Here is a 19,671-nt window from a genome sequence, read left to right on the forward strand (position 1 = left end):
AGAGGAGAAAGTTTAGCCCCCCCATCGGTTTAGTCGCAGTTCAGAGGTCACGGCCAGCGGACCGAGAAGGAGAGAAAGGCAGGGAGGGAGGACTTGGATACTGTTTGCTTTTTTACATATAAATATTTCTTCTTTTTTTTTTTTTTTTTTTGAAAAAGTTTTACTCTTTGGAGTGAGCAGCTGAAGGAATGAGCACCACTGCTGTTGTTTCCCTCCTCAGGTTTTGGAGACGCCAGATCAGACCCGCGCTGGTGTCCCGTCCCTATGAGGAGGGAGCGCGTCTCTGATTTATATTTTTGACGCCATTTCTTTCTTGTCGTCCACCTGCAAACATATCTTTTTTTTTAAACCATCTTTTAATTCCCACGAGTCAGTACGCAGCCTGGGCCATGCTGCCAATCAATTAAAGTTTCTCTTTTTTTTTTAAAATTAATTCATCAAAAAAAAAAAAGAGAGAAAAAGTTCATCTATTTGAATTGGAACTGCTACCCGTTTCCATTTATTGGAGGTCACGGTCTGTCAACATAGTGATCGACTGAAGCGGGGCGTCCGGTGGCATTTTTAAGACCCCTCACATCGGGGCCCTCCAGCCCCACCTAAACGATGGAGATTCACTGTAAGCACGACCCGTTTGCGGCTATGCACAGTAAGTTTATACCTTTATAATTTCCTCCATCTGCCCTGAGCTGAAGCAACCCCCCTCCCTCCCCCCAGACCAAAAACTCTGTGCATGTACCATTACATACTATTACTAGGGTACTATTCTGTCCAGCTGCACCATCCACTGCAAAAAATAAAAATAAAAATAAAACAGTCATAAAGTCTATATTTATTTTCATTTCTCCCATCTAAAAGTCTGCAGTAATGCTAAGGTAATGAGCAGTCTTCTTTAAGATTTTTGGCAAATTAAATAACGTTTTAATAGTGAATTGATCTGCCTAAATTTAAGATGAGTTAAATTTAAGAAATTTAACTCGGTGGACAGACATTGCAAGTGAATTATCTCTCATGTTGTCACATTTTTTTCCCACTTAAAGACTTCTTGCAGTGTTTTAAATCTGGATGCATGCAAAACTTTAGGCCTAAATTGTGTGGTTGTTTTTTAGTATTCTCTTTCCTCATTTATGCATTTGCACTTAAGCCTACTACTTGATTTTTTAGTGTTTTTTTCTTGCAGTGTTTTTCAAATGAGCACTTTAAACAGGTGTAAACTGACTAAATTAATAGTGGAATGAGAAGCTGGAGTGGTTTCCTTAAATTGTATTTATAATACACAACTGAAATGCAGGCCCGCATTTTGGTGTATTTGTAGGTGCCTTGTGTGAGACGGTTTGCTCTGCACCCTTCCTCCTCCTCCTCCTCTCTTGAGTGGAAGAGGAGGTGCAGGGGTCAGAAAGAGGAGGTGCAGGGGTCAGAGAGAGAGAGAGAGAGAGAGAGAGAGAGAGAGAGAGAGAGAGAGAGAGAGAGAGAGAGAGAGAGAGAGAGAGAGAGAGAGCCCACCGGGGTAACAAAGCATGACTAAAAGCTGAACTTGATCCACAGTGTTTCTGCACGTAACCAAGTTAGACACACACACACACACACACACACACACACACACACACACACACACACACACACACACACACACACACACACACACACACACACACACACACACACACACACGCACAGGTGCGAGCGGAGATCTGCTCAGGTCTTATAATAATAAGGCGAGACTTCGTTGATCGCCTGCAGAGAAATTCTCCTTTCACTGCTCAGCAGGTCAGAACACATACAGGTTCATCCTCACAGCATGCACCGCGGTGTCTTGCTCAGAGACACTTCAGCAGGCGCTTGGGGTCGCAACCATATGCTTTAAATGTGGGACACAACTTAGTCACTCATGCCAGGCCCTGCTTTGTTTTTCTGGCCACTTTGCCTCCCCAACTACCAGCCATCTCCCCCCAGTCGGAATGTATTTGTATTGGCATGGCATGTCTGTTACTATCAGGAAGAGTAATAAAAAAAAAGGATTTCTATTTACAAAAAACAGGACTCATATTTACACAATTCTTCAAGTTTTAAAACATAAGATAAAATTAAGCTTTAAACTAGAGTCTTTAATTAGACAATAGGCCCTATCAGCTGAGTGCATTCTCACATTTAAAAACAATTTATAATCTTCAAATTAATAGAATATTTAGGCTATGGTTAGAAAACTCTGAAGTTTGTCTGTAATGGAAAATAATAGGTTTTGTAAAAAGGCCCATTTCGAGTTTTATTTCATATATGGAGATAATTACATTTTAAGAAGACTGCATTAGCAACCTCTTCATGTTATATGTAGCTTTTGTATTTAAAGGCTCAATGAATTGTGCTTCAGGCTTTGTTTAAAAAAAAAACATGTAATAGATTATGCATTCTGTATTTTATTGCAGTTTAATCCCGGAGAGGACCCGTGTTATGTGACTGACAGAGGTTCCCACGGTGCGTTATCCTTTAGGATTAAAAAAAAACTGCACACACGCACGCACACACACACACACACATATACACACACATCCAAAAGCTAGAACGAATCACGTTTCCTCTCCCTGCCGTTTCACCAAAGCCAATGATCCGCGGTGCTGACGGTAACAGCGGAGCTAAAGTTATATATGTCAAAGCCCGGAGACGCTTTAAAACGATTACACCTAAAAAATGTCAAAGGTAGAGACAGAGAGGTTGGGAGGAATCGACTGTGACGCGTCCAAATGCTGCTGTCCGAGAGAGAGAGAGAGAGAGAGAGAGAGAGAGAGAGAGAGAGAGAGAGAGAGAGAGAGAGAGAGAGAGAGAGAGAGAGAGTGTGTGAGAGTGTGTGTGTGTGTGTGTGTGTGTTACACTTTCATAACCTAGAGTTCACAAGTCACAGAATATGTGCAGCCTTTAGGTGTGGAGTTATTATATCAACTAAAGTTTAATATTCACTTGTCCACTTTTTTTTTGCTTAACTAGTATAAAACATTAAGTAGTCTGTGTTCAATACTAAAGACGATTGTCTTCACGTACACAATCACTGCTGTATTTTTCTCAGTGATATTAGTTACATGTCTTCAATATCGTTGATAAAAACCAGAAACATCTGGAGGAAACCTGCTAACTTTGTAGTGTGTTAGGGACAATATATGTCAGTGACGTTTTTTTCTTTCTTAAAAAAAACCTATACCAGGTAATTGTGATGATAATGAGCTGAATTTCATAATAACGCATTGTAATGGTAATGGTGGCATGCTGAATATTAAGTAGCTATGTAAGGCTGTGGCCTACCTTAGTGATCAAGTTATGAGTTGGCTCAAAGAAAAAAAAAACAATTCGGATATAAATTTTTGTTTTTTTTGAACATGAAAAAATACATTTTAATCTGACAAATCGAATGAAACTGTCCAAAGAATAGGGAAGTATAGAAACAGGAATAATAGACTGTTGCAGGCTTACTATGTATTTATTTATTTATTTATCTATTTACCTTTTTATTTATTTATTTATTTATCAGGCCGTTGTCAAACTCGGCTTTTAATTAAATTGTACTTATCTGGGAAAATATGTATAGAATAGATTTCTTTTAATATAGAACAACTTTTTGTAAATCCAAATGTTCATTAACAAGCTTCCCTGAGTCGCACTTTCCTGACAAAACATTTATAATTTCATAGTTGATGGGGGGGAAACACCAGAATAACACTATACGTCCAAAATGCCTGCCTGGCACATCTCACAGATCTATTCACTGTTTGCTCAAGGAAATGTGCTTCATCTGTATTCTCGCGGGAAACTTTCCAAACAGGTTTTCAGCCAAAAGTAATTTCTAGTTCCGTTTTTTTTTCTTTAAGAGAGAGAGAAGAGAAAGCGAGAGAGTACCGGTGGCGTTTTGTTGTGATTTCTCTTTTGCTTTATTTTTGAGTCGTCAGGCCGTGACGAGGCAGATGAGAGATGAGAGAGAGAGAGAGAGAGAGAAAGAAGGAGAGAGAGAGAGAGGGGGGGGGGGGGGGTAGCGGGAAAGAGAGAGACAGAGAGCCTAATGGACCTTATTTTCTGGATGGGGGAACTCGAATATATTCTGCTTTATCTCTGTATTTTTTTCCTCCCGGAAACAGTGAATCAATCAAACATTTAAGGAGGTGCTGGGCTCTTAAGTCAGCTCCTATAAAGGGTAAATAAATAAAATACAACAGGGATGCATAATGACCCCTGGTCCCCTGGCTGTGTCTGTCCCTCTCTGATTCCGTTTCTCCAGGATGAAAATGAAACTGCTGCCTCTGCCAACAGCTTGCCCTCCTGAGACTTTGTTGGTTCAGCTTTTATAGAAAGACCCTTAAAAAGCTGAGATGTTCTAATTTGGCAAAAATCTTTGTATCCGCAACAAAAAAGCTCCTCAGCTACATATGCTGGTTGAATTTCTGGGAGTAAGTGGTTAATTTGTTTGGTCAGCATAAATAATTAGTGGACCTCTGTCACCAAACTGACACAGATATGAGGAAACATCAGTCCTTAAATTCTTCTGTGAGGTGAAGCATGTCCAATTAATTTCATAGGTATAGATTCCTGCTCAAATGCCAGACCATTTCTGGGTGTTTTTGAGCATTTCTTTCTGTTATAATGATAAAAACTGTAACTTGCTTTAGGCGAGAACCATTTCTGCAGCTGCCTCCTATGTGTAAAAACATGTCACGTAGCCTTTAAAATGAGAACTTATATCACTTATTCAGAGAATTATACTACAGTGGCCCGATAAACAAATGCCTTTATAGAATGTGTAAGTTTTTGCGTTTGTCCCTATCAGTATTTATAGGCTTGGGAAATAAATTTCACACACATAATCCCCATAGCCTACCCCAAGAATGGTGAGAGCCTGAACATCTAATGCCAACAGTAAATACACAGATAAGTGAATAAATACTTATCTGGAAGGTTTTTGTAGGTCACAAGTCATTCCTCTCCATCTCTTTACAAAGCAAGGCGTATTTCATGCCCTGGCCCAGATAGGAAGGGTGAAAAGAACCATTTCATTTACTGTTATCGGAGAGAGAGGGAGAGAGGGAGAGAGAGAGAGTGACAGAGAGAGAGAGAGAGAAAGAGAGAGAGTCTTCTCTGCAGATACCTGTGGTGAGGAGGACGTTGCACAGTAGGCTTCTATAAATTACCCTGCAAAAACTGTGCTTCTATTCACTGAGAGGTTTCCGGAAATAATAATAAAGAGAGGACGGAGGAATAATGGCAATACAAAGCTTTAACAGAGAACGAATGATTGTGTTTAGGACTTGAATTCGTTCGTGCAGACTCTTTCTTGTTTTGAGGAATATCGAAAAATGTGTTTGTGTGCATGTGTGTGTTTGTTTTCTTTCTTCATCTCTGCACCTCATGCGGCATTACAGTCACAACTTTGAGTAAAATCATGTTAATCAGTCACTGTAAATCATAGATAAGAGATACAGAAACAAAACTAATTCTAAAAGGGGTATAAGTGAACGATGGTGGTCTTTGAAGCACTGACCGACATCCCCACTTCAAGTCCAGTCGGGAACCTTTGTTGCATGTCTTTTAACTCTCTAATTAAGGCATGAAAGAGCCAAAACTGCTTTTAAAAGACAGTGGAGCTCAGAGTTAGCAGAGTGAATTTAAGGCAGGAAGGATGGAAGGTGTATCATACAATACAGATTGCAAAACCTTCTGAGGCAACATTGTGAATTATGATTTTGGGTTATATGTGTAAAGCTAACTTGACTTTACTGTCCACCCCGTACCATACCAATTACACCAAAAACCAACAGCAGGGTCACACACAAGGAAGTCAACAAACCATCATTACATATGGAGTATCAAGTACTTCACACCTGCAGACACTACATATTTCAAACAGATGATAAAAAACAGCTTAAAGTCAACACAGATATGCAAAAGTGAGAATCTGAATGACATGTAATGTATTAAGAAATGATCCAACACAGTGCAGGTGACTTCCACTACTGAGTTCTGTCATTCAGATACATACTTGTTCTGTTGATACAAAATCTAAAGAGTCTTTAATCTAGTTGAGCAGGTTGAAACAGGTTTTCTCAATATCCAGTCAATTATCCTCTTCACTCATGATGTTTCATCTTGCTTACCAGCAGACAAACTTCTGACATGCAGGGATATTTACACACATTACTTACTTAAAAAACTTACTTCCCCAGTCCAGAATGTCTTTTTTACTGCTAGGCACTGCCACAGTGGATTTATTATGTCAAATTCCATGTATGTGTGAACCTACTTGGTCAATAAAGCTGACACTGATAAAAAAGGGCCATGCAGGGATTTAGTTTTGCATGCCCATAAAGTTATGGCACTTGCAAGAGACATATTTAAACAAGAATAGTCAAAATTGAAGCAGCCTGACTGAGGTCCTGACTTTTAGTTCCTAGTATGTGTCAAGATCCAAAAATGCCTGCGGCCCACAATGTAAATCAGTAGCATTATGAACTCTATCCGTTATACATTTGTAATTTCCAGGAGCTGTCGCCAGGGTTATTTTTTCAGACTTGACAAAACTCCTCCAAAGCCAAAGCTTCACAAGCTGAGTAGTACTACTAATGATTAAACTGATATTGATATGTAAAATGAATGCAGTGCCTCTTCAATGTAGCTGTCTCACCATATCCATGCCTACACAAATCTGAAACACTAAGACAAATCTACTGCAGTTTAGTGGATTGGTCCTTTAATTGAAGCGGTGTGGTAATAAAAGTCAAATTGACACAGCTGGTGTTGTTATACTGGCTAAGTTCATGCTGGTCGTTACATTTTATGCCATTTAGATTTTGGTTGGGCAGAGCACTCGTGCATTGCATAAATGGATATGACCGTCTATATATTGCTGTCTTTTGTAAAGAGTGATTGCTTTTCAAATTCTGCTGTCTGCAGCAGGCATCTGCATAATGAGGCTTCTACCTTAAAAAAAAAAATAAAGTGAGGAAGAAAGTGACCGTCCACATCAGCCGTTTGGGAAATGGCTTTGTTTGATTTCACAGAATGAGACGCTCTAGACTTCACATTTCTGTATGTATCCTCAGTGTTAGCTTATTTATGTTTGGGCTGGAGGAGTCTCTGTGTGTGTTTCTTTATTTTATGCTGATGGAAAAAAGAGAAGAGGACAGGGGGACAGGTTCAGGGGACAGCTTTGTGTTTTAGGGGGTATCCCTGCTGGGGTAATGTGTTTAAAATCTATTACCCCCATAGCTAGGATTAGTGAGTGTGAATGTGAGTGTGTGTGTGTTTCCCCTAAAGACGTAATCACTATGGTAATACAAAAGCCAGTGGATTATGTGGTGGAGAAATTCTGCTTGATTTATGCTCTGCCTTGCCTTTGGTGCGATAAATACAGTATATACACACATACTGATGGGAAGAGGGAGAAACCAAATAGCCCCTTCTTCCTTTCTCACTCATGCATACTGTATCTCACTAGTGGCTGATACAGTGGTTAGCACTGTCACCTCAAAGCAAGAGGGTCCTAGGGTTTGCAGAGGTGTGAATGTGTTCATCTGTGTAATATGTGTTTGTCCTGTGATAGACTGCTGGCCCGTCCAGAATGTACTCATAATGCCTGTCAATTGCATGCTGGGATAGCCCACAGGAGAAGATAACTGGTAAAGCTAGACACAAACTTCATTGCTATAAATTAGTTTGCATGGTTATACATTTTGCGCTAGTTTGAAGCAGTTTTGAAGTTTTGTCAAATGAATCAACAGATAGCTGTGATTTTTCTGTCATACGGTTACAACATTAGAGAAGAATGATTTCAACATTGTGTAACAATCCAAAGGACAGAATTACTCTTTGATGCAAAGATTCAAATTGTCTACTATTCTATTCTGCTCCAGTCTTTCAGTCTCCTCTTATACTTTCATCCCTCTGGGGGAATATTAGCAGTTCAGTAAGGGGCCAGAGGAGCAAGGCCTTGGTCAATAATTAATTGAAATCCCTTCATTTACTTTAAATCTTAGCTTAGTCTGCCTGGGGTAAAAATGGGCAAAGTTTGCACTTTGGGCTAGCCGAACTACTATTATGCTGAGCAAGATTAATAAGTGGCGGGAGAGAAAGCAGATGTATTTGAGATAGTAAATTGACTCAAGCTAGAGGCCAGCAGCTGTGGGATACATGCCCAGAAAGTAGCTCTGCTGAAGTTATTGTAGTATTTATTGACCAAACTCCATAAATGAAAATCACATATACATGCAAATCAATGCCAGTAGCCAAATATACCAGATTTTTTGTACATACTGTTTATATTTTTAGTGTTTTAGCGTTTGTATGAGTTCTGGACAAGATTAATCCATAAGGCTGAGAATTGAATAGTATTTAGGCAGAGCAGGTAAGAACTAGATGCTTTAATCCATACTGGAGTGTTGTTACTGGAATATGTAGCTCCTGATGAATGACCAGTGATGTTTATGTATGATATAAAGGCTTCCCTCATTGCTCTTTAACAGGCTGCTCCAGCTGCATCAGGTGTACTGGTGGTTCTTGTGTGTTCTCCTGAAAACCTCACAGTTAATCTGTCTTTTTAAATCTGGTTTCAAACATGTGAACACTATAACCGTCTTGCTCCAGTCCAATTTTCTATTAGGTCAAAAATTTAATAGAGACTTGATGTTTTGTTTTTTGTTTTTTTTTGTTTTAGGAACATGCAGCTTAAGTCACAATCTCTTTAGTCTCCTAAAATTCTTGGCCCATCAGCTCATATACCTTGGTTCATAGTGTTGCTCAACCTACATGTGGTCGCTTTTGCCTCTGTTTAATTTCATTCCTTGTCAACTAATTCTACACTTTGTACTTACAGAAGTCGTTAATCCTACTTTATCTTTTCTCAACAGCTTAAATCAAGCCATAATGTTTCAGCCTCTCACTTATTCCTGACTTTGTTTTGATTTGTCTCCTACTATGTGCCTGTCTCTTATAGGACATGGTGGAGTGAACCAGCTTGGAGGTGTGTTTGTAAATGGCAGGCCCCTCCCGGATGTAGTGCGACAGCGAATTGTGGAACTCGCCCACCAAGGGGTTCGGCCCTGTGACATCTCACGCCAGCTACGAGTCAGCCATGGTTGCGTCAGCAAGATACTGGGCAGGTAATAAGCACACACACATAAAAAAACTACACTACACTCGTATGGTGGCAATCCTTTAAAGCTCTTTCAAAGTCCAGCAGACTGCGAGGCTGTGTGCCATGGCCAGTTGGTTAAGGTGTTCAAAAATGTCAGCCTCCTAGTTTGACACAATTATCTACTTCCAACATCATCCTTAATGCATAACGGAAACCTTTGAAGTGCATTTGCAGTATGAAATTGTCCATCCAGAAACATTTTGCTTTGCACATCTGGTTCATTTTTGGATCACCCTGGTTAGTTTTTTTTTTGTCACCAAGGAAAATAAACACACATGCTGGTCAAGTGTTGGATAAACTTGTCAAACTGTAGTGTCTGTAAGGTCACATTGACTCATTAGGAGTCTTAGAATGCACAAGCTGCATTTTCCTGATTTCCCTCTCTGTATTTCTCTATATTTCCTTTTTTTTTTAACACCAACAAACATCTTTTGTCTTTTCACCTTCCTCTTCCCTCTCTGTATCCTGTATTTCTCGTCCGACCCCTTTCAATATTTCTGTCTCTCTCATCACATCCTTCTTACTCTCTGTCTGTCTGTCTCTCTCTCTCTCTCTGTCTTTTCAAAGCTAAATTCGAGAGTAAATCCCTGTTCGTTCCGCCCCCCAGAGAAGAAAGGGGGACAAAAGGGAAAAGATTCATCACTTTTTGGAATTAGCATCAAAATGAAAGTGGCACCATATTTCTGCACCCAAAAGAAAAAAAAAATAATATAAAAAAGACAGAGAGAGAGATGGGGAATGGGAGAAAGACAAGAACAAGGAACACAATCAAACAGGAGAAGACGTGTTAAAGAAGAAGAGTGAGGAAAAGAGAAAAAACGAATGAGAGACAGAGAGACCATTTGTGGGGACGGAGGGGAAGGATTAGCTACAGCGACCCTCAGCTATATCAAAAAATGTGTTGCTCATTGTTCTCCCTTGCCTCTCTTTCTCTCTCTCTCTCTTCATCTCTCTTTCTCTCTCTATCTCTTTCTCTCCCCTGTCCTGGCCGTTCAACTCACTGAAGCGTTACCGTGAGGGGGGAGGAGAGGGGATCGAGGGATGGAAGGAGGGAGGGAGGGTTGTTTTATCCTCTCCTCTCTGTCTCTCTGGTGCCAGCAGAACAAAAACACCAACTCTACCACCCTGTGTGTGTGTATATGCGTGTGTGTGTGTGTGTATGTGTGTGTGAGAGAGAGAGAAGTATGTGTGTGTACTGGCTCATAGTTGTGCGGATATCAATAACCACGCTCGTTTATTCACCAATGATTCAGCTGTGAATAATTTAAATAGTTTTCCATTTGAAAATAGATTGTTTTTTTCTTTAGCTGTGTTTATACTCCAGCTGTGAATAGTGAAAATGCGCAACACTTCCACATATGCGCGTGCACACACACAGACACACACAGACACACACCACACCACAACACACACACACACACAGACACACGCACACACACATACAGACACACGCACACACACACACAGACACACACACAGACAGACGAGGAAACGCACATTTACAGAAACACACATCTTCACGGAAGGGATTACTCTACCGTACAGCGGTGGAGAGTGAGAGAGAGACAGAGGGAGAGAGAAAGAGAGAGAGAGCAGCAGGTTTAAGACTGACTGACAGCTTGCATCCACACACAGCATCCCCCCTTTTCTGCAAGCTGTGTAGCGCATTTGCTGTCCTCCCACCCCCTGCCCCCATGCCCCTTCTGCATGCAAATACATTCATGAAATAGCCATGGTGGACACGAAACGCCTGAATCCTTATGTGTGTGTTTGTGTGTGTGTGTGTGTATCAGTGTCAACCCTCGTCTTACCTCTGTGTCACAATGTGAAACTGCTAAAGGAAACAACAGCAATTTGTATGACTGGTCAGAGAAATACTTTTCAGCAGGTGTTTTACTATTTAGCTGATGTTGGTATCTGTGACAGTTGGTATTCTGATGGCTGCAACATGATCAACCAACTAGTAGTAATGTTAACCAGGTAAGTCCTAATGAGGCTGAAGACCACTTTTGTAGCGGTGACCTAGCTAAACAGCAGCATAAAAACAAACAACAAAACAAAAAAGGCAAATATAAGGGAGCGGTTTACAGCAAGGTTATTAGTTTCCTTAATCAATTCGAGTCATTAGAGCAGAAAACATAGAGGCTTTCTCTCCTATTGCTATACAAGTATACTGGCAAGAAATTAAGGACAATAAATATGTGTCACAGAACAAGGACTGTGGATTTTGTACGATGTAGGATTTGATTTTGTATCATCAGTATGGACAGCAGGAACATTTACAGCCTCCGATAACTATTTTGATGTTACCTTCATTTTTTACCTTTAAAAAAAAAAAAAAAAAGACATAAGACAGGGGGATCATCTTATTCCAAGTGGAGGAGGAGGGCAAGGGACAGGCCAGTGGGACGTGAAATGTTTCTTGAGGAGGTTTGAATTCAAGCCAGAAAGAAGTCCTGACCGCACTGGGAAGGTCATTCCTCCACTGGAGAGCCAGGAGGGGAAAGAGTAGAGACTGAGTGGAACATTCGTCCAAATCGCCATGAGGAGGGGTTTCTCTGGAGTACAGTGTGTAACTGAGCTCAGCAATGAAGCAGAGCTCAATCTAATTAATTTATTGTTTTGATGCCGCCAATAAAAGTTGTCCTGCCAATCATGATGTGATTTCAGCAGTTGTGTATTTTAGATTTAAGATTTAAAGATGGAGGAATCATCAAAGTCCATGATTTTAAAGCAAAAGCATGATAATATTCTGTATTTTTGTTACTCCATCAAAACACCAAAACCAGCCATTACTTTATGCTGCTGACACGTGTATAGTCATAGTCCATCAATAAGCCATCCAGCTGCATGGGGTGTTATATTACTTCACTGCATTGAACGTGGCATTTGCAGTTTTTTTTAGAGATTCCACAAACAGTAAAGAGTCATCAGTTCACCAAATCTGTTGAAAATAGTCCCCAACAAATGGACTTTTTACACCTGTTTGAGAAACATTTGTTCAAGAAATTACTCAGCTTTTTTTAAAAAAAGATTAAACTATTCGCGAGTCATTTTTAGGAAATACGTCTTCAGCAGGATTAAAATGGGCTTGATGCTGAGTGCCGCAGACAGGGGAAGAAAATGTTAAAAGACAAATTAACACATTGTTGGTTTTGATCTTTTCATTGGATTTGTTGACAATAAGGAAATAATAAAAGAATGCCATCACTCCTTTGAAAACAAAGAAATCAGTATCAGTGAATGGTGTCAGAATAAACACAGATGCCTGATCAGCGATCAGGACACAGTTACGAATTATAAAGAAAGATGAAAGAAGATATTGTTGCATAATTTATTTATTTTTACTTTTAATTTTCAGAATTCAATTTCAAGATAACATAGTACATTTAAGCAAAACACCCCGTGGGACTGGAAGCGACACACACACACACACACACACACACACACACACACACACACACACACACTGATAACAGAGCACAGGCATGGATTTTGAGATTGAACCTTATAACAGCATCTGTTCAACACTCCTTCTACTATCATTGTACAACCTTCTTGTGTTGCTGCTTATTGCCAACGAAAACCTCCTCTATGCTCTGATTGGCAGGTACTATGAAACGGGCAGTATCCGCCCAGGGGTAATCGGGGGATCCAAACCAAAGGTTGCTACACCCAAAGTGGTCGACAAGATTGCCGATTACAAACGCCAAAACCCCACCATGTTTGCCTGGGAGATCCGGGACAGGCTCCTGGCTGAGAGAGTGTGTGACAACGACAGCGTCCCCAGTGTCAGCTCCATCAACAGGTATTACAGTCTGTGTGTAATCTGTGTGTGTGTGAGTGAGTGAGTATCAACTTATAGCAACAGGTACTGAGTGTAGGTAGACCACAAGGCACTATACTACTGTGTTTTATGTATGTATGTGTGTGTGTATGTGTGTGTGTGTGTGTGTGTGTGTGTATGTGTGTGTGTGTGTGTGTCTGGGAGTGGAAAAGAGAATAGCAAAGAGGCCCCAGTCTCCATATGTATGAAGTGGCTGCAGCTCAGTGGTTCAACACGATGGTACAATGACAACCTTTTCCCCTGAGCATAGAGGCAGAGAGAGGGAGGGATAGTAAAATAAGAGAGAGAAGGAGTGAGCAAAAGAGGCAGACAAAAGGGAGGGAAGGTGTGCGAGAGTAGGGGAAGAAAAAAGACACAAAAGGAAAGGAAAGAAAGGGGAAAGGAAGGAAAGGAAAGGGAAGAAGAGGACACGAGAGAAGAGAGGAAAGGGGAGGAAAGGAAAAGAAAGGAAAGGAAAGAGGAAGAAAAGGCTTGCATGAGCAGCCAAGCAGGAAGTGTGAGGCCCCTCTGCCATGTCAGCCTGCCTCAGCCACTTCTCTCACACACACACACACACACACACACACACACACACACACACACACACACACACACACACACACACACACACACACACACACACACACACACACACACACACACACACACACACACACACACAGTTTCGCTCCCACGATGGTCATGTTCTCTCCGTCACTCAGAATCCTCTTTCTCTCTCTCTCTCACACACACACTCAAAACCACTTCACATACACTAATATCTCTTCTCTTCTCCTGCAGGATCATTCGGACTAAGGTTCAGCAGCCCGGCCAAACGGGCTCAGTGTCGGCTCACAACTTAGGTAGGTCGCTGCCATAAAAATCCTGCTTATAACTGTCAAAGCAAAATTTTATAAGAGAGCCGTTTTTATGGGAATCTCACAGGAGAAGAGCCCGACTGTGGGCTGTATGTGGAACAACGAAACATATTGAAATTCTGGACGGCAAACCTACATGGACACAGTGTGAAATATGTTCCAGTCAGTTCATCACTTGAATGCTTTATTGACGATGCCTTCAGATGGAGAGTCCATAATTAAAATTTGTTATTTTTTTTCTAATAAGTGCATTTAGATTTCTAACCAGGTTTATGTGATGGTTGGGGTTTATAACATTTTTACCCTGACAGGAAAAGGAGAGTGAGGGATGATAACATGTAACAAAGGAGTCCAGTGAGACTCAAAAGACGTCCTGAGGAAACCCGGATGAGTTTTCAGCAGGACAGTACTACAATGTGTTGCAACCAAGCACAGGTGTACTTTATAACAAAGAAATGCAACAATGCAGCCAGTGGAGGATACAATATTACAAAGAACATAAAGAAAGTTGTTGGAGCACGCAACACCAAAGCATATGAACCTGAACATAAATGTTTAGATTCACAAAAAAACAAGTCATCCAGGCTAGACGACATTTAAGTTCTAAGATAATTGATCCACAGAAATTAAATGATTTCCTACAAAATGTGGACCTGAACCAATTCCATTCCCAAGAAAAAAAAGCGTATTTATACAATTACTATAAGCACTTAAATGTCAAGCTATTTGAAATCGTATCTCTGCTGTCTTTCTAAAGATGTGCTTTTTGGGGTATTTTTGCCTCTATTGAACATCTGATAGTAGAGAAATAGACGGGAAACAAGAGAGAGAGAGAGAGGGGGGGGTGGGGGGGGGGGGGGGGGGGGGTGAGAGAGAGAGAGAGAGAGAGAGAGAGAGAGAGAGAGAGAGAGAGAGAGAGAGGAGAGAGAGAGAGAGAGAGAGAGAGAGAGAGAGAGAGAGAGAGAGAGAGAGAGGGGCACGATATGCAACAAGGATCCCCAGCCGGAGTCAAACCAAGGACGCTGCGGTTATGTGATATGCATTGTAACCATTCGGCTATAAAGGCACTCTGAGTTTGGTTCTTTTTAAAAGAATATTTTTGTCTGTATTTGAGAGTTGGGTAGCCTGACTAAAGAGAGAGGGGACATAGCAGTTACGTTGTATGTGTCTTAAAACGAGTAGTATTTATGTTCACAAACTCTAGATCACAGCTAGGATGGATTCTCATCATGTGTGTGGTTATTTGGTAAATTGTAAATTTGTTTGCGAGTATGCACCGCTATAGCACATTATCAACTGAAATTATAAGGGCTTCAGAGCTGCCAAGATTTACATGCATTAAATTACCACAAACAGGGACTCGCAGGTCATTTCTTCCCCTTGGCGGGTTAAATCAGCCATTTTTTCTTTTGCCAATTTTGGACATTTGAGTAAATAAGTAATTAAGGTGGTGTTACAAGTGATTCTGTCATTAGAGTGAAATTACTATCCTTGCTCATAAAGTGATGTTGTGTGATGACATCATTATGGAAGACAAAAAAATCTTAATAGCCCTCAAATTTCTCATCTAAGAACTGAAGACTCTTATGTCCATTCTCAAGAAATCCTAGAAAGGAAGGTCATCATTATTCTGCTCATTAAAGTGACGATAGAAACCGAATAAACTCACCTTTGTTTAGATTAACAAGGGTTGGATGTTCATTTGTAGTTTATAATCATGATACAGACTGAAGCAATATATCTATTACAGCTATGTCTGCAACATTATTTCCTTTCATTCGATGAATATCTCAGACTACAAGTAAAAATGAGTCCCCCCCCCTTTCTCTCTCTCTATCTCTCTATCTCTCTCTCTCCCCCTCTCTCCCTCTCTTCATAATCACACATTGTCTATTAATCTAAATTAATTTCACACACACTGCTCCCTGACTCCTGCCTTGTATATGTATATATATACACACACACACACACACACACACACACACACACACACACACGCACACTTACAGATTACACAGATAAATGGGTCCCACTCCCAGGCGGAAAATTGAACATTTGGATTTGCAGAATAAAAGCGTTACGTTCTGATAAAAAAAAAAAGAGTGAAAAGAAAGAGAAAGGAAAATCAGATAATTGAAGTGCTAAATCAAGTGATGGGAAAAGGAGGGATATGCATTCATTATATTCTCCCTGTCGTTAGAGGAGTAACGGCTGGAAGGGACCTTGATCCTCTGGTTTGTCATTCTTTTTTTTTTTTTTTATTCCCTTTTCGGTCTTGTCTTTCTGTGTTTGGGGGGTCTGCTGGGAGAGAGGATTAGGATGTCTGTCTCCACACCTTTCTGTCCCTCCTGGGATGCCATACTGTCACTCAGTCCTGCGTCCGCTTACAGGGGCACAGATAAGGGACAAAGGAGTGAGTGACTGTATGTTTCGGTGTGTGTGTGTCTGTGTGTATGTCAGGAGGTTATGAAATGTGTGTGTGTGTTTGTCACTGAAGCGATGACAAGTATGTCGCTGTGTTGCCCAGCGAGGAACTTGTCTCCTCCAGGGGGAAGATTAGAGGGAGAGACAACTAGGAGCACAACACTGACTCCTGTCCTTTGTGCCTTTTTTTTTTGCTTCAATTTAGTGTGTAGCTGGGTAAAGTTTCCAGAGATCAAAGTGCATCTACGTTGAGTTTAGAAAGAGAAAAATGGGATTTTAACTGCGAAAAAAATGTTTTGGTTGTCACAAATAACCGAATGAAGATATGAGATTGTTGCTTTGAACAAGTAGTAGTATTGGACATATACAATTTTATTTATTGATCAGATTTCATTGTATGTAATCACATGGCTCAGCATTACAGTAATTTAACTAAGATGATACTATTATTATAGGAGTAGTGCCCCACCCCCCCTTTGTTGAAAATCCAGCTGTAAACCGTTAAAATAAAAGTTGGCACAGTTTAGTGGATCTGCGATACTGAAATTTACAGCAACACTCTATATTAGCTTTGATGGGAGCTTTATATTTTATTTTGACAAAAGAAAGAAAATGTTAATAAACAGTATATTGGTAATAGGAATCCCTCAAGTTGCAGATGATTACATACCCCTCACATCACAATGTCATGTGATCTGTCCACAGCGACATCTGTGGCTGCCACACAGGTCTCAGCGGTGACCAGCGACTCGGCCGGCTCCTCGTACTCCATCAGTGGCATTCTGGGTATCAGCTCAGCTGCTGACGTGGGGAAGAGGAAGAGGGACGAAGGTGAGCAAAAGAATATGTGTGTGTGCATGCCTGTCCTTCTGTTCTGGCAAATGCATGTATTCTTCAGTGCAATACTGGCATTCCTACATGTACTACACACACACACACACACACACACACACACACACACACACAACATACAGTATATAAACATATTATACTATGATGGACAGCCTCCCTTCCTTTCCCGCATGGAAAGCCCAGATGGAAAGAACTTAGCACGTGAGGATCAATGACAGATGTGTGTGTGTGTGTGTGTGTGTACGCATGTGTGCAGTCTGGGAGTTGTAAACCAAACATCTTCATTCAGAAACCCCTATTTGTTTACTGAGAGAGCTTCACAGGAGAGCTACCTGAGAAGCCAGTTTATGCATGCACTATTGATCATATACGCTGTCATACTGGATCAATGTTGTATGCATGTTAATAGAGGTGTGTGTGTGTGTGTGTGTGTGTATGTGTGTGTGTATGTGTGTGTGTACACGCAGGTGCTCTCACATGTATTGTACATGTATGTATAAGTTTGGGTATGTGAATGAAAATGTGTGTGCCTGTGTGTGTGTGTGTCTGTGTGTGTGTTTGTGCATGTTTATGAGTGTATATGTGGCAGTGTCAATGGCATTAAAAAGCCATCATGCAGACAGTCTCCTACGGTAAATGAGACAGGACCAGATGTCGGAGCGAGGGGGGGTGACAGAACGCCACTGGGGGCTCTTTCTCTCCCTCTCTTTCTCGCGCTCTATCTCCCACCTACCAACACACACACACACAGTTACACACATATACAGATATGGGGCCCTTTTCCCACTGCTGATGAATTTCCAAAAGATTCCAGCAGAATCCAGGATGAATCCCCTGTGTACCTCCTAAGTTCTGATGTGCTCGGATACGGCTCACTTACCCATCAGCAGAGCACAAAGACTTTAGACCCCCCCCCCCACCACCACACACATACACACACACACACTTACAGGGCACAGGTGAAAACTATGTTTTTCTTGGATAGCTGAAGATTCAAATTGTACTGTGCTTTATGAACTGTGCAGTATCCAGTCACCCAGCACACCCGGCCACCCAGCCCCGTACCCAAAACCAGATGACACAAAAGTTATTATGAGTTTTTAATTTTAAACATCGATGTGATCACTTCCCACTGTTACCAATATCAATCATTGTCATCACTACTCAAAACGCCATGTTTAACTCAGAGCTACAACAGCCCTTTTCACGTTATTGGATTAAAAGCAATAACATAACAATAATATATAGATTGAGGTGCTACAGTTCAAATCACTCATTGGGAAACTATAATAGTACAGCCATTGTTGTTAATGTTACTCATATTCATATTATATTAGCAACACCCGTGCTGTTCTTGTTACGACAAGTCAAAATATCTGTAGAATAAAAGCTCTGTTGTGGGTTTACTTTTGTTATAAACCATATTTTTCTGACATGAATAATAAGAAATATATGTGCTCTTTTGTCTGTGGCAAAGCCTCTGTGGTCAGATCTGTAGAGAGAAGTATGAGCTCTGTAATCTAATTAGCAGCATTATTGTTTCACTTTGTTCTTTATGTGCATGACGCTCTACACCATGTGCTACATGTGTGGTCTGTCTGTTGCTCAACCACGACTGGACCCAGTGTTTCATAATCCAAATCGAAAAACACTGTATCACTTCACGTTTCACTGAAGCAGCCAGAAACCGTAATTTGAACGTTGTGTTTCTGCACATCACGTTTGCTTGGTGTGTTTTATCTGCAGTGTTTCTGTAGCAGAGATCTGCGCGGTTGGCTCTGTGGTCTAATTAACAGCATTGCTAATCACAGCTTCCATTAGAGCAGCCCCCGCTGGATAATGACACACATACACACAGCAAGGGGTGACAGGAGGAACAGCATGCACTGACATGGACAGACACAGACAAACACATATGCAAACACACAATAATGCAAACCTCTTCACACCCATATGCTTGTCTGTACAGGCATTTGTACACACACAGATGGAAACAGAAATATACACACAATCACAAGGCCAACAATCACACAGCCGCCTCTTGTTAATGTATGTCTTTGTGCACATGTGACTATGTTACAATGTTACACGATGAGACAGTAATAGTGAACCCCAGTGTCCTACACATACTGCAGTACATCAATGTGTGAGGCAAAAGCATTTAACAGATATGTAAATCATGTGTTTATTTCCCTGAAACTAATTTCAAAGAAAAAGGCACTCCAGTCATAAAAAACGCATTTAAAAAAATAAAAAAGATTTAGTGAAGTTTTAGTGACATGCTTTGGTGTGAGGCCATGTGTCATCAAAATGTTCAAGAAATAAGGTGATTTGCTTTTGTTCATCGTTGGGGTGCCGCCACATTTCAGTTCTTGTAGACAAATTTTGCAGTAGACATTTTGACATGTCATAGTAAGAAAGGACAGGTGCAATTAATAACATTAATGATGCTGAATCCTGTTTAGTTTTGCCAGTTCCATGACTCCAGTGTAGCAGATTCACTGAACCATATTTAATGCTATTAGTTCCAC

General features: G+C 40.8%; 1 protein-coding gene across 1 annotated transcript in view; it reads left to right on the plus strand.

The window, feature by feature from the left end:
• Positions 1 to 603: 603 nt before the first annotated feature.
• pax5 (paired box 5) overlaps positions 604 to 19,671 on the plus strand; it is a 44,392-nt gene continuing 25,324 nt past the window's right edge. Inside the window, exons 1-5 of the mRNA XM_053330122.1 lie at positions 604 to 646; positions 8,960 to 9,125; positions 12,771 to 12,968; positions 13,788 to 13,849; positions 16,994 to 17,119. Of these exons, the coding sequence (XP_053186097.1) occupies positions 604 to 646; positions 8,960 to 9,125; positions 12,771 to 12,968; positions 13,788 to 13,849; positions 16,994 to 17,119 (595 nt within the window). The remainder of the gene's footprint in view (positions 647 to 8,959; positions 9,126 to 12,770; positions 12,969 to 13,787; positions 13,850 to 16,993; positions 17,120 to 19,671) is intronic.

This window comes from Scomber japonicus, chromosome 2, assembly GCF_027409825.1.
Source record: "Scomber japonicus isolate fScoJap1 chromosome 2, fScoJap1.pri, whole genome shotgun sequence".
NCBI lineage: Eukaryota > Metazoa > Chordata > Actinopteri > Scombriformes > Scombridae > Scomber > Scomber japonicus.